The sequence below is a fragment of the Temnothorax curvispinosus genome, unplaced genomic scaffold (assembly GCF_003070985.1).
Source record: "Temnothorax curvispinosus isolate PA1 unplaced genomic scaffold, ASM307098v1 QBEX01011515.1, whole genome shotgun sequence".
Classification (NCBI taxonomy): domain Eukaryota; kingdom Metazoa; phylum Arthropoda; class Insecta; order Hymenoptera; family Formicidae; genus Temnothorax; species Temnothorax curvispinosus.
In genome coordinates this window covers 1330752-1347291 of record NW_020221295.1, presented here as the reverse complement: position 1 = coordinate 1347291, position 16540 = coordinate 1330752, and the positions used below count along the sequence as shown (strand labels likewise).

At 37.0% G+C, this 16540-nt stretch overlaps 1 protein-coding gene across 6 annotated transcripts in view; it reads right to left on the bottom strand.

Annotated features, from left to right (window-relative positions):
* LOC112461574 (synapse-associated protein of 47 kDa) overlaps positions 1 to 16540 on the bottom strand; it is a 69555-nt gene that overhangs the window by 38423 nt on the left and 14592 nt on the right. For all 6 annotated transcript variants that reach the window (XM_025026860.1, XM_025026862.1, XM_025026865.1 and 3 more), the window contains exon 4: positions 12467 to 12588. In XM_025026860.1, the coding sequence (XP_024882628.1) occupies positions 12467 to 12588 (122 nt within the window). The remainder of the gene's footprint in view (positions 1 to 12466; positions 12589 to 16540) is intronic.

The window sequence follows — 16540 nt, the reverse complement described above, 5'->3', positions numbered from 1 at the left end:
GCGCGATTGGATATCTGTGCAACTAAGATCGTTTCGAGTTGTTCATCTCCTAAAATGCCTATATGTAGGCTGCAATAATCAGTTGCGGTCAAAGCATCATCGCCGCAAACCAATATCAACGGTACCATCCATATATTCTCAGTTATCGTATCCTGTTGGTCCGGTAGATCAATATAAACTATGTGTTGATTAATAATGTATATCCAGTTTATATTACATGCATATGTAAACTGAAAATGTGTCGTCAAAATTTAAAACTCGTGATACATATTATGACACATAAATTTCACTGTCACTCCCGTGAATTTCTGTAGATAATATTCGCATTCAATTCCTGGAAAAGTGACATAAATAATGAGAATTATTAATTATAATTTACTAGTCAACATCAAACATCATAGTTAAATTATAACATCTAGAGTTTCTCTACATTAATAATGTAAAAAGCCCTAGAAGTTTCATATCAATTATTTAATATCAAGCACCCGCTGCCGCGAATATCCAATCCAACCCATTCCCCGCGATAACTCATCAAGGAAATATATGACTTCGACACATTAGCTCGCCCTGCATATCGCGGATTCCAGTCGCGCTGACAAAATCCGCGTGACCTCAACTAATTTGATTCGAGCCTGCGAAACGCCCCGAACGAGTGCGATCTCATCGCAGTTTAATTAATGTCAAGCACGATGCAAAATAAAAGCGAGCGGCCAAAGGCGCTTTCGCTCGTGGAGAAGCGTCTCGCGTTTTCAAGTTCAAGGCTGCGCTCGGAAAGCCAGCAGCGGCGCAGTTGCCGACTGCAAACGGGGTTCCGTTCCCCTTACGAGACACCTGTCAGCACAGCGCGGCCCCGCCGATGGACATACAGAGAGAAGCTCACACACGGCGCGGAGAGACCTTTACACGGCCCGTAAAACAGTGTTATACAGGCGACAGCGAACTGGGACGCGGTTACATTTGCCTCGACACGAGGATGACTCGGTGCACCAGGACGGTAATAATGGAGGAAAAAAAAGAACGACGGCGTTTATCGGAACGCGGATGTAATGGGCAGCAACAGTTTTGACTTTATACCGCGCGATGAATCAATACATAGATTTGACGAGCGAAAGCCAATCAGCGAAAAAGGTTCTGTTGATTACGGATTTACGTCGAAAGATATCGGCAATTTAATACACGTTCGAAAAAAAAGACGAGCGATTCTGCTGTATAATTCTGCTGTAAACTGGAGAAAAATCCGATAAACGTTTTATAATACAATTCACGCTCACGGTAATTCAACCGAGAAATCGAGCCGAGCAATAAATGCGACGGGGACGCAGTGTATCGAGTTGACGTAATTACATTTCGGTTATGCTGAGAGAAATTTTCCATTCAACGACGCAAATATTTTCGGAAAAGACATCTCGCGTGTCGAGTTCCGCGTTACGTACTGTCCGACGAGCACCTCTGGAGTACGCAAGCTTTATAAATTATTCATGAAATATTCGTAGACGCAATCGAATTCCTCGACTGTCGCGCGCGGTTCCACGTTTAAAGTGACATTATTCCGCACGTGTGGAGACGAGAAGAGACATAGTGGCGAAAAGTAAAACGAGTTATTTGCAGATGCAAATTGTTGACGAGTTGACCTTCCGAAAAAAAAAACTCCCTGTCAGACTGGTCACTTGCAGCTTGCAGATTATCGATTTTATTTAATGCGAAAGCTCGATATGTAAATTGGATTACACTTATGTACTTTTGCCTCGATCCGCGAATGACGAACTAATGACCGAATTAACGGAATTTGCTTAAAGTAGTCATATCATGGAAATCATCTTCATACAGTTCGTTGCATAGATTAAAATAGAGACTTCGTCGGATGTCGCAAAAATTAACAGAAAATTTCCACACAAATTTTTACGATATTTTTAAAATTGAGAAAGATTTGCAATTTCGTTCTCTGAAATTGCATATCTAATCGTACATGTAGCTGCTTATACAAATACAATTCAAACGCAAATTGTAATAAAAGTGTAGTCAATTTGTATTTAACAATTCTGCTTGAGATTACTGTTAATACAAAATGCGCAGAAGTTACATGAATGATTAAACATAGGCACCAATCCTCCAGCAAACAGTAGATTGCTCGTGAATTATATTTCGACAGAAAAATTCAACAAACTGAGAAACGAGCTGGAAAATGAGAAAATAATAATAAAAGGAAAGTAGCCGTCCTGACGGTACCCGACGTTAAAGGGGTTGACAAGAAATTTGCGTCGCGGCATAATTTTGTAAGATTATTACGGCCAGGTAATTTACTTTTGCTTTCATTTTAACGCTAAGAAATCACTGAAATGTTATGAAACTGGCTATTTCCAGCAAACGAAGTCTCTTCCGATGATGCGCACGGCATTTTCTCGCAAAGTTCGAAATTTCATCACCACGACTAATTTGTTTCATTAAACTTTAAAATAATAATCATATTTTTTTTTTATAAATAGCCTTTATAATGAAGAGATGAAACTTTATAAACAGAAAAAATTCCTACTGATTTCTTCTGCAGTTAAATGTCTGACAAAGGAATTTTGTAAAAAAGTTTATCGGCGCATCCACTGATCCTGCGATTTGCCTAGCTTATGTAAGGATTCCGCCGTTAAATCTACGAGATAGTACATCTTCTCGACGCGGCAGGAACAGGAATGAGATAATTGAAGTCGATTTAGAACGAGCACGATCTCTCGAGTCGCCTATACTTGATGCAGGAAAATGAGAAAACTTTCGATTTCGATTAATGGGGGATCGACTGCAGTCTATAGGTTACGAAGGGCATAATCGAGCTTATACGTATTCCCACGCGCACCTTTTACAGAGCACCTGGTACTTCGACTTTCACGATGATATTTCAGCAACCAAGTTGCAAATCCGCGAGCAGTTTCCTCGCGGATCTCGACAAGAAATATCATCCTACGTACTTTCAATGCCCATTCAAGATCGCGGCACGTCGAATAGAAATTCTTTCGTGTTCCGTAAAAGTTTGATGTCTCGTCAATACAGCACAATAGAATCTGCCTTAAATTCGATATGGCTTTGTAAATTTTGCAATGTATAATGACTCGGATCGACCGGACTATTATTTTGCGTGCTGCATTATACGAATTACACAGAAAACTGAATAACGTGAAAATATAATTACGTTCTCCTGTTCCTGGTTGTCATCGAACAATGTAGATTTCTGTGACGTATAGTATAGCTTCTTCGATTATCGAATCATAAAATATCGCGTTCATCAACAGAAACTGCAATATTTAAAGCAGCAACATTTTAACTTTGGAAGTTTGAGAAACTGCGACGAGATATTTATTATCGGTGGAATTCACCGAGGGACTTTACGCGTACGGTATCGAGTTTCAAAGCGGATTATGTATTATTGCGCTCAATGACTCAATAGACGATTAAATGGCAATTAATTTGCTATGATTAGGTATAATATACATATAATGATGTAAAATGCTGCGTAGGCAGCTGCATATTGAAACTCCATATTTTAATTGTTGTTACATTAAATTAGGTCGAGTTGCTATCAATCAAATTGATTAGAAACAGCAGTCGCGATTCGCATATTTTCAAGTCAAATTAATTAGTCTTTGAACTTCAACGCTTTCGTATTCAACGCAAGTGCCATGTTGTCCGTGTGCATCATTTGTCACGATAATGAAACATTTAATTATCGGAAGCCTCGCTGTGCTCGATAATACGTAATGAATGATGCGCCGTGGCAAATGCTAAAAGTATAATTATTTGCGTAATCCATGTACAATGTATCCACAGCGAAATTATATCTTAATAATAAAAACATTTTGCGATTATCTTCAAATATTAGAGAAGAATATAATATTTTTCCTGTGTATTCATTCATATTTATAAACCATACCTGACACTCTGACATTCGTCATCGAGTAAATTACGCACGACACCTGAAAATTTGACACAAATCCCTTTTGAACTTAGAAAAAGCATATTCGAGCACGTCTAAACCACTGTGACGTTTAGTCGATACATGGTAAGCGTATCTTGCAGTTCACAGCTCACACAAAGTTTTCAACGGTATTTTTTATTATTTAGCACGTCGTCGGATCTGACAGATGAGACAAAAGTTTCCTACTTTCGGCGTTATAAAGCCACATAAAAGTGGAAACAAAATAATTTAACGGCTGACTTTTATTATCGCGATTGTGTTCTTCTAAAACTTGGTCATTCAGATTTTCCATTGTACGCATATGAAATCAATCAAGAACAAATATCATACTTTTCAAAAATATAAAAAAACAAATTTACTTTTCTCTTGACTCGTCTTAAGTGCCCCTTTAAAGGATTAAAATCTGCGAGTAGAAGAACAAATTATAACTCAAACGAAGCAATTTGTTCCATGCATGTGATTAATGTTGTCGTTGCCGCCTTCAAAGTTGTAGCTTTTCCCGTTACGCAAATAATTGGAATTGCAAATAGATGTATCTCATCCGTGTCAAAGCGTTTGGCAATGTAGTACTATAATCACTAACATGGTTATGCAAATTTTGATGGACACATTTTGCCCTGATTTTCTACTCTCGTTACTTCCGTCAAAATAAAAAAAAAACCCAGCACAAAAACAAAATTACACAAATCCGGTTTCTACACAAAATCTCTTACTAAAAATATTCAAAAGTAATGAACAGCTCTTCCTTTCTAAGATTTAAAAAAATAGAAATCCACATAAGTTTCGTCGCTAATAACGTAATAGCACGTTTGAAAAAACCAGAAAGTGAGAAAGAGAGATAGAGAAAGTTAGTAATTTTCGAAATACATGTCTCAAGATATATACCCATCGTATTTTAAAACATATTCCTCTGTTTACAAACAAGATTTAAATATGTCTGCTCGATTAATTCATTACGCATTATCCGAATTATGCATTAGCCGTTATGATGTGTATTGAGGTCATACTGGTCCGCGTGGTGCATTTATTAAAATGGAGCAACCTATGCATCAGCCATTACGCAACCTTGAATTGACACACACTTGCGAAATCCTAGTTAGCATCTGGAATCGACATTCGATACGTGCGACTTAAGGAAGTGCATGAGAGAAGAAGTGGGATATCGTATGCGTAGAACGGTGAGCGACAAAGCGAAGAAAGTTCAAGGTTCTCGGGTCATCGATTCTCATCAGCCGCACAGTGGTGCGAGCTGCTGTTTGCGACCAAGACATAGCAAGAAAGAAAGAAAGAGAAAAGAAGGGTCATTGTCGTTTTACGACGAGGAAAACAGGTGCGTGTCCATGGTATACGTCATTGTAAACAATCAGATTCAACAATACAAGACAATATAGGAATATGCAGCCAATATTTGATAAAAGAACAAAAAGAATAATTTATAGATGAAATAATGTTACAGCGAGATAAATATTTTATTTATTAAGACGCGTGATTTCGTTGAAAATTACTTTAAAAAATTATTCTAAAACTTTTGTATATGCAGCAAGGAGAAAGGAAATCTATTTTTAGTATAAATCAGTGATATTAAAAAATAATATAACAGTGTTGTAATGAATTAAAGATAGAACAATAGCAATGGAAAAAAAACTGCGGTGAAGTAATGCTAACTTTGCCGAAAGAGCTATTGGAATCATCTTCAACAGCAATCAAATGCCACCAGTTACAAATAATCAAACAGCGCGAAAAAAAGTCGCTAAATCTGATTAAACGGTTATTCGCGCGGAAAAGAAGGCAAGAAAAGATCGTTGAAGACCGCGAGTGGCCTTGCTGTTATCGCCAGCTTTTCGCAGAAGTCGCACAAACCGCGAGATGTTTGCGGTAACGGCGGTGGTGTGAGTTAGCTCCCGTTACCGTATAGTCGGATCCCTCAAACCGAGGGGGTGGCGTTGCGGATCAATACCAACTGCCCCTATTCTTCAGCTGGTGTATGCACGCCGCGCGTAGTCTCGCACGGCCGAGACAGACTTGATACGCGCGTGCACGCTCGTGCTTTCTCCACGTATCAATAAGTATACGATGATCATTTGTGTGAGTATATGTGAAAAATTCTATGTGTATTCACTACACAATTCCATATATGTATATAAATTGTGTTTATGTGCGCGCGTGTACATGGTTAGTAATCATGAACCGTAAAAAACGAGAAGCTCTCCGTTGGAGGGCTGACTAGACGCGGTAGACCACTACTGGCGCTCTCGTGCCGTCTGGTTCCGCTAGCTTTATCCACTTGTTGGCTAGTGATTACGGTCGCGCCAGACAACCAAAATGTAACTAAATCCCGTAGATAACTTTCTGATCTTTGATACTCTATTGTGGGCGATATAATAGTGGACAATTATACGCATCAATGTGAATACCATATTGAGGTTATTGTCTGCTGTAATCTCTTTAATTATGAGAAAATATATGTCTTAAAGTTCATAAAGAAAAATGTTATTCGTTCATGCACGACGGAACAAGTCGTTGCGTTTGCCTGAGATAGTTGTGCGAGCGCGGAAAACTTTTAATTTAATTCCCGAGTTCTGCAAGTACAAGATAAAAGTTACATAAGCGTTTTCCTCAAAATTATATATATTTTTAGTGCTTATAAAAAGAATTCATTCTTGTAGGTAAGATAACGTCTCACGACATTTTACATTATTACTCCTTCACAATTTCGAGATAATTACAAAAATTTTCATACGTAAACTTTGATTTTATAAAATTTTAGATTAGTTTTAGAATTTGTTGTTATCCCTATAAAACTTACAAGAAATGAGAAAAATATTAATTGTGTTGACGAAGTCTCTTGCATTGTTTTTAAGAAGTTTCCTAAGATTCTTACCCCGAGATGCATTATGAAGACCAAAGTAAGGTTTACGTCACTCTATAAATATCCACTAAGTTCACGGAAAAGAGGATTATTAATAGATGTGTTTTACATGATCGGATATATGGGAAAGAGGGCAAAGTGAACTTTATGATATCATCAAACTTGTCTCATTACGAGAGGTTCAAACTTTGGAACTATAACTATCAACCATCAAAATTCAAAAGCCTGTACATAAATAAATTTTGCAATTGTAGAATATAACACAACTGCATAATTTCATATCCTCACGGACAAATAAGCACGCGAGCTTTTCCGTATATTATTGCTCATCATATGACCATAATTTATATATGATAAAATCTACATAAATTAACATATAATTTCATTAAATACATAAATTAATTCAAATAAACATTTTTAAGTATAATAGATAGCAAATAAAAAGAAAAATTATAAATTTTGTCCCAAATACAATACACATGTAATATAAAATAAAAACAAATTCTTTAAAAAATTAGTTATATCATAATGTAAAATGTTATATCTTAATATATATATTTGCAATTGTTATAAAGATTATTCCTATAATTTCAGATATTATGTAATACACATAACAATTAATTTCATCTATTATAAATAATGTTTGATCTAGATGTCTACATCAATACATATACAATAAAAACACAGTTCCACGTTCATCAAAAAATTCAAGCCATATCTCAATTTATTAAGTATCTACGATACGTATCAAAATTTTACGAAGTGGCATAATAAGTGCCAGACTATTTCACAAAGAAACACTGTTCTGACATATTGCTCACGATATAAAACAGAAGCAGCTGTCACGGGGAAATATTGGTGCGTAGTCGATAATGTACGTGATATGCATAAATCTCATTTTCAAGATCCCTGCCAGTAAAAATAAAGATGAGAACAGACAGCGTCTACGAACGGTATAGTGAGTGATGAAATATTTTATCGTTTATTTGGCACGAGATAACGCTCGCGGCGATACGAGATCGCGGCACAAAGTAGATATCATGTGAACACCAATATTCCACAACTTTTCATTTTCGTGATCGCGGCCGAAAAATAGAATTTTTGTGATAAAATACATCATCGGTTATATATATAACTGCGATGGAATCTACAAAATTTAATAAATTTTTCCAGATTTCCAACAAAAATTGTTTCCTGATATACAATAAGAAAGCATCTCATACGAGATACGAAAAAATTAATCCGAGGAAGAATAAAGTGAAATAAGAAAATAATAAAACAGACAATAAAAGAATTCTATTTCATATAAAGTGCACAATAAAGTATACGATAATGATAAGAAGTAAAATCGAAATAAAAAACCAAGAAATAAATATAAAGCACATGAATTGTGCGCGTACTGTAAATTGCTGACAAATAAACCTGGCTGATTTGATTTGAAACTAAACTGATAACGTCAAGTTGTAGATAGATTGTCTCATGCTGTTGAGCTAAGGGATAAAATTGCAACACGTCGCTAAAACAACAGCCCGTGAGAGCTGTGCCATCGCTCGCTCCGTTCCTACATAATTCAATAATGAAACATGCGATCAGATAATGAACGAGTGCATAGAATCTTGTCACGTGTCGACGCGATCGTATCTTCAGCAACATGTGTTCCGAAACGCCATTGTCATTGTCTGCCGTATAATATCGGTAAATCTAAAGAGTAACAAATTGAACTTGAGTGCAGTCACGATTTTATAAAACGCAACGAAACATTCGCACGAATAAGGGGGCAGGGAAATTGTCCTGTTTTAACATATAAAATAAATCTATACTGCCGCCTTTTCTGGAAGATATTAATAACAGCATTAACTTGAGACTATATATATATATATGTCTGCAAGATCTATGTGAGATATTCATTTTCAAGATGATCCAAAAGACAAATTTCTGGACTCTTGACTTAAATAAAGCAAACGCGAACGCATATAAATGCATAAATTTAGTTTAAAGCAAAGTTTAAACTTAATTATAAATAAACAAAACAATTTTATGTAAATAAATTGTCAATTCAATATAATTTAACCAAATAATATCTACAAACAAACCGATTAAACGATAACGACGTTGGTGATAAAACGTCATTTCGAAATTTCCCATCAATATTGTCGGTCGTAATAAACGACACGCGCGCGAGCGGCGTAAAAAACGTATGCATGCGCCCGATTTCGATGTACACGGGCATTCCCGTAATTCCACAACACTCCCAAACGCGAACGTTGTGCTTGAACATTCGATGAGTTTCCGTGTCGTTTTGTTTGCCGATGTTTGTTATGTGATAGTACCTATTCATCGGTGGTACATCCAACTACAGGTTGGATACAACGATAATACATGCTCGACGGTACCTGGTAACAGCGTCGAGTGAATTTATTATATGCGCAAGAATTTATGCCCCCTTCATATACCTGCGCGTAATATAAATTTATATGGTTGAAATTATAAAGCCGAAGTCTAAGGGCCAAAATTGTAAACCTGGTGTGATGCATCGTTAAAGTTACTGACGGAACTATCGCCATCGCGGTGCTGCTATTTGCATCAGTAACTGTTAATAACAAACGTTATCTATAATTAAATTAATTTCATTATTTTGATAGATAATTACGCTTTACATTTAAAAATATAAAAAAAATGATAAATCGATTATTGTATGATGTCAAATAATGAATCCCACATCTAAAATTTGTATTTTTAAAACAGTCTATTTTAATTCCTTCGTACAGATTGTTGTAACTTTGTTACATTAATGATGCATCAACGGTGACAAGCATCAACTTGATCGAACGACGTTATGTCTTCCCGACGTGTAAACCTGTCGAAGATCACCACGGGACAAGCGGATGCTATACGTACGCACGGTGCATCGGTCTCTTGAGAAATTACACGTCACGTGCATGTGAGTGTCAGAGAACGTGCGAGTGGTCGCAACAGTGGTAAATCACTGCCGCGACCGCTGGAAAATGTATCTGGCAGAAAGCCGAGAAAATTGCGACCCCATTCAACAATCACCGTCCCATATCGTCGTATTACTTGTTCAAACTGTTTATTTATCGGGCATAAAGATATAAAGACGTTAACTTGACGAAGACCACTAACGACTTCGTTAAATGTTTCAAGCATATTAATTATGCAAGCGTGGAATACAATACTTTAATTCTGGAGATAATTGGTTGAAGTTCAAAATTCGCAATTACGAAAATGTCAAGGTCGCCAAAAAATAAATTTCGAAATGAGCAATCAAAGTGGAAAAGGACCAATGATATTGCATAAAGTTCACTACATATCAATCCATTATTTTTTGTTAACTTTTATAGCTCGGATAATATTGAGTTCTACCGTTCAATTGACCATTGCTGATATTCTGACAGATTAATAATGAGAAATTTTAACTGTTACATGGAAATTATTCAATTTAGGGCACAAAGAAAAATTTTCTTCTTCCTTCTCTTCTCGTATGTTTTAAAATAAGTCTGACGTGTTATTTATCACAATATAAATTGATTATTATAATTGTAATTGCACATTTACCTGCAAGAAACTAAAAGATAATATCAAAGATAAAATAAATATCATTTAAATTAAAAATAAAAAAATAATAGAAATGCAATAAACTCAATTTAGTAAACTCTATGTGATCAATCCACTTAGTCACATATAATTCGGAAACGATTCCGACTACACCATTTTTGTACCAAGATTTTTTATCTTTCATTAATTTCTAAAATACGCTATTAAAGTATTGTATGATAATCGTAAGAGATCCTATACTCATCAAATTACGCGAACTGTATTGTTATTTTACACCTAATTACTATTAAGTTGTAATAGGTCGCTTATTAATTAGTTCATTGTAGTTCTCTGTATAGAAGTAATAATTGTCACACGCGAATTAACATGTCAAAAAAGTAGAGCTGCTTGACAGCTTGGCGCGAGAATCCGTTAATTTTCGAGGCAATGAGGCCGTGATAAATCTGTCGCGCGGAAATCGCGAGGCGAATCGCACAGCGGCGCACTTTAATGACCTATATTTCGAATGCCGGGTTTTGGGCTATCACAAAAGTACATATCGTCCATCCATTCACACGTCCATAAAAAAAAACAAGATGAAGAGGCGGTTGAACAAATACCCCCAATATCTATTCACAGTAACCAGAGTATAAACGCGAAAGTGGTTTTTCTTCAGCTGAACGCACCGCCAGGCTGATGTCAGCGGCCTGCACCACTCGAAAAAGGATGGACGCGGAATAAATTTCGGCTATTCGCGTATTCTCAATAATCGCACGTCGTGTATGAGAGCTCGTCGATGTTAACGGCATTTGCTGCTCGGCACATATGTACGAAATGTATGCACGGATGCGCGATAGCGGGCTGTTTGATTGATGCGAGTTCCACGGTCGTTCAGTAAGTATATAGAACACAATACTCTACGAGAACTTGACACGCCAACAATTTTTTAAGTGATTGCAGAAACAGCGATATGTATATTAGCTGTTACACGCGTCGCTTTTCTTTCAGGAAAAATTGCATCAGTCAATTCTATGAAAATTTCATCGAATTATTTTAAGATGATTTATTATTTCAAGATGTCAACCTGAATTTTTTCAGTTTATCGCGAATTGAGCATTAAATTCTCGATATTGTGAGTTAACGTTTATGAGCTGACTGTAAGCACTAAGGGGATTCCTTTAATATTCGAAACATATATCGCGATGCGCGATTATACGCGTGTGTATAATCTGCGGAAGTGCCTGTCGCGGTTTACGCATTTAGCGAAGTCTCACGGGACATCATATTCTGTCGTGCATTGGATATGTGTACGCGTACATGTATCAGCCCGTACCATTACGAAAGAATAAATCCTACGAGCCGATATCGACAGCGACAGAGCGCAATGCCGATAAAAGAAAGAAAAAAACTATACCGAATTTTTCCGAAGGGCGAAAGAGCAAAAATAAAATATTTGCATATGTTTCTTTCATCCGTGGAAAAACGTTTGCAAAATAAGTTTGCTTCTACATAGTATATTCTTTGCTTATTCTATATTCGAAATTCACCCACACTCATGTACGGACGGTGGCACGAGTGGTAAATGCACAATGCAAAAATTCCAGGTGCTTCGATACACGAAATGTGAAAACATCGAATAATACGCGGCAGGAATATTAAAACTGTGTTATCAATTTGCTCGTGCACGTAACGGTACGAAACGAGCGCGGATAAATAGCTCTGCAGTTTGCGTCTAAAAAAAAGTAGTTCGAAGCAAAACTATAGCAAAACGTTTATCGATCAATTCCCAGAAAACGTTGATATAACGCACTAATTTACAATCGTTTCCAATTGAACGTAGGTTTAACGTAAATAAACATGAAGTGCTTATAGTCACTGCATCGTACGTCATAATCTTTTTAATAAAGTTTGTATAAATTATTTGTAAATTAATCCCTATTAAAAGTGGGGTACACTAGATTAGAATAAATCTCGAAAATATATCGCTATCCGATTGAAATTGTCCGGACGACAGCGGCGACGCAGATCATTAAAGCCGGATCGATCGGTACATTTACAGGATTATAGTAACAATGGAAAAAACTCACGTTCTCTTCGACGGTCTTCTTGATCTTCACGCTGGCCTCCACCACGGTCTTCCCAGCCTTGTTCACGGCGCTGTACAAGAATCCGCCGAGACTCTTCGCACCAGCCAGTGCCTTCGTGGAAACTGATGGCAGAACAGAAAAAGTAAAATGAGAATAAACGCAATGTTCGTGAAAGAGGGCCTTTCTTCGCAGTTAACTCAACGGTGTTAAAGTAAAAAACACCGTTGAAGTAGGTCATAGCTATTACATAAAAATAGGCAAGCGTAAAGTTCTATAACTATTTTTCTTTCAAATGAGATGTTATTTTCATCTGTTAGAAAACTACTAATTAAATAAAAACTTAGTGCCATTTAATTTAATTTTATTAAGCTTTTTCCCTAACTTATTCAGAAATACTTATTCAGAACAAATTAGATATTACTTTATACTTATAATAATAACTATTAAATAACATGCATGCATCATTCATGTCATTTTCTTTAATCTTTTAAATTCCATACCTACAATTTTTTTGTTATACACATAAGGTTAGAGTAAAGATTCGAGACACTTATACATCACTAAAAGAATTGTCTAGAAATTTAGAAAGTTTAAGTAGTAGATATAAATGACGCTTGCATGTCATTTAAGACTTAATATTAAGTGTCAGAATTTAGCAAAAAATATTATATATATTACAAAAAAATCTACACTGTAACACGTTGAGTAGCCAAAAATCACGCGATATCAGATCAACGTGTAAATGGCTATTCAGAAGTATCGCTGGCTTGTTCTAACCCGGATACGTCAGATAGATTTCTCACGAGACTCCTTTGCCAAGAATTCTGACTTCGCCATTCATCACAACCCGATGAGAAAAGGAAATGGTCGTGCGGCGATAGTGATAGAAGCGACTGGCGCGAATCGCTTTTCCGAAGTACAACGTTACGAGATCTCGTACGTTAAATATAATACGAGCTATGTATAACTTTCGCTGTATTCAGCTGTATTCCATCGCCAGATGTTCCCGATGTACGATATAAATTTCAGTGCGACGTGGAGACACGACTGGTACGCAAAACCCGTAGGTACATTTATCCTTAGTTGTTGTTGAATATTGTGTCACATATCGTCTTCAATGTGTGTGGATAACGCAATTAAATACAAATCGCAAAATTATACATGTGTGTATGTATATGCATACTTTTCATGTACAATCTTAACGAAATAACTTTTTTTCTTTCAAATCCATAGTTTAGAACCCGCATGAAATATATCGAGTTAAAAAAAAGAGTGGTAATCCCTTTTTTTGTACATTTATTCCATTTCATGCTTCAGCGTAGCTAACATATCCGCGGATAACGGTAGAATTATTAATTAAGCGAGACGTATATTTCACTATTCAAAAAATAAAAAAATGTAATAACGTTCGCGAGAGAAACGTTACATTACACACGACATACTGAGAGGGATATACGGCGCATTATATACTTTGTCGTCTAAACCGCGCGTCATAAATAGATTGCCGTTTGCTCGCGTAACGCATCGACGGAAAGTTACATTGACATTTAACACTTTCAGTAAAATAGAAAACGATTCACCTCTTCTTATAGCTTTAACGACTCGTGGAAAGGTCGGCCGGTCTTGGTCTTCGGTCGCAGCGTTTCAAACTGCCATGCCATAGTGTACCTCATCGTACAAACCAACATATCAACGTGATTCCGTCGTAACCTAGAGCACTTTAGAGGTAGTTTCGTGGAAAGCTGTAATGCCGCGAGCGCGTTTTTCCACTAATTTGATTCGCAGGAATTTTATACGAAACGGTTATTGCAGGTCAGCTTTAATCTCAAACCCCAATTTTTGCATAATTATATAATCTAGGTTATATAAAAGTTCCTATCGAAACAGACTCAAGTATTTATTTTCTCGAAGCGATAAATAATCCATATAGACGCATGTCCATAAAGAAAAAAGTCAATTTTTTTTTAGATGTCACGAAAACGCGATATTTCCCTGAAATTTAAAGGAAAGGAATAATTGGCAATAAAGGTTTAAAGGTTTTTGACGAGACAACTCTCACAGGAATCATGAACGAGTGCAGCGAGTCGCTTTATACGAGCCATAGAAATGAAACTGGAATAGCTAGTTAAAACACACAGCTTTAAAATGGAAAACACGTATTTTTTTTTACGTATCACGTGGCAGCTGTACCACAACAATGCTGCAACGTTGCGATAAAACGACGCCAGGTCTTTTGTGAAGGATATTTGAACATTCGCACGTATATTCGCCCCTCGAGGAAATTTACGAAGGCGCGTCTTTAGCATGCATAGGCAAGGATATGCGGAGGTTGCCTCTGTAACTCGGTTGCCCCTATAAACTAAAGGCGATTTAATCAACCGGATTGAAGCACTTCAATTCGCGCAGCTTCATCCTTCACCCTTGCCTATCTCCATCCGATTCGCTGCAAGCAGGCGGCTATTAAAGGGAACGAATCAGTGTAAAATACACGTGGCTCCGTATATATGGTGCCGCTACATAACGCTTAATAACAGTTTCTAGCTCCGCAAGATGCAGGCGCATCGGATAATTGGCGCCGCGGTCCAGGAGTTGAGATTACACGGCAGGCTTAACTCCAGCCGAGATACCCGAGAATCGCCAAACAAGTGTCAAGTATTATAACCGCCCTCGTGTCACGTCGAGATAATTTGTTGGTATACCAAATCTGCGGATTGCATAAGTATACATAAAGATTTCGAGATATTGGGCAATTTCAATCTCGCGAGGATCTCGGTGCAAAGCCAACAATAATGGACTTTTAAATTGTAGACAGAAAAGGATTATGCTTATCCACGAATAACACAAGGCTCTTCTCGTTTCTCTCTAGAATTTCTCCTTACGTTTTAGGCTATAAATAAGTATAATGAGAAATAACTGTTGTCGAACTAATCGTTGTTAATCCACGAAAATATATGTGACAGTTATAAGCAACTAAAGAAAAATCTCTCGTAAATTGATCGACTAACGAAACCTGTCGTGATCAAAACCCCGTAATTGCGGCGCGGATGATATACGATACTTGTTTGTTAACGAGATATATTCCCGTTTTATCTCCACGAACGAAACAGAGCAGATCTTCAGCAGCGACGAGAAAATTCGTCGACGTCGCGTCGCCGTTGTCCAGTGAAAAGTTACGAAAAAGTTCGCTCGGCCGACGACGACGTCACTTGACAAACTTTCATATGACGGAACTCTGGTATAGACGTGACGAGAAATCTCGCGTTTTGGTCACCGTTATGAACACATCACACTTAACCGATACCATGCGCGAAAAATACTAACGGCCATTTGACTTTACTGACTTCACAGTAACTCGCGCGACTTGTGAACGCGGAATATCTTGATTAGATATCGCTGTGTTTTCAACACATTGATAAAGAGTTATCAACGTTATCGTAAAAAATTAAAACTTGATCTTGCTTTTCTGTTCCATTGCACCCGCGTTTGATATTCCTAGAGAGAAAAATTGATCTTAAATATGGAATCCACTTTTCGTTTTTATCGTTATTACTCTTTCCCCCTCCCTCTCTGCTACAACACTTTATATTGAGACAACTTTATATTAACACTTTACATTAATCAACGAGTCGATCAAAATAATTCTTATTTAGCCGCTTTATATAATTCTCAAGCTCATGTTAGAAAGGTCGCATATATTTAGCGACGGAGCACCTTTGTGATATTAATGGCATAATCCTTATGTCATAATCTCATGTCCGGTATGTTCCAGGTTGATGACGTCGATAATTGTGTAATATGTCGGAAGGATAGCGGTGACTAAGAACAATCATAAAGGAAGCGCACTACGTGACCGATATAGTGTTCCTTCGACCCATTAACGGATGATAACGGTTTTGCTATACGATATATAATGCGTGACCTACAACGTTACACATGTACACACGCATACAGCTGTCAAGTAGATATCTCTTGCTATCTAACAACGGAATATACCTGCACAACATATAATGATGTACAAATAACCTGACCTGACAAAGCACACGTTGTGACACTTGTCAAATAAATAAATAAATA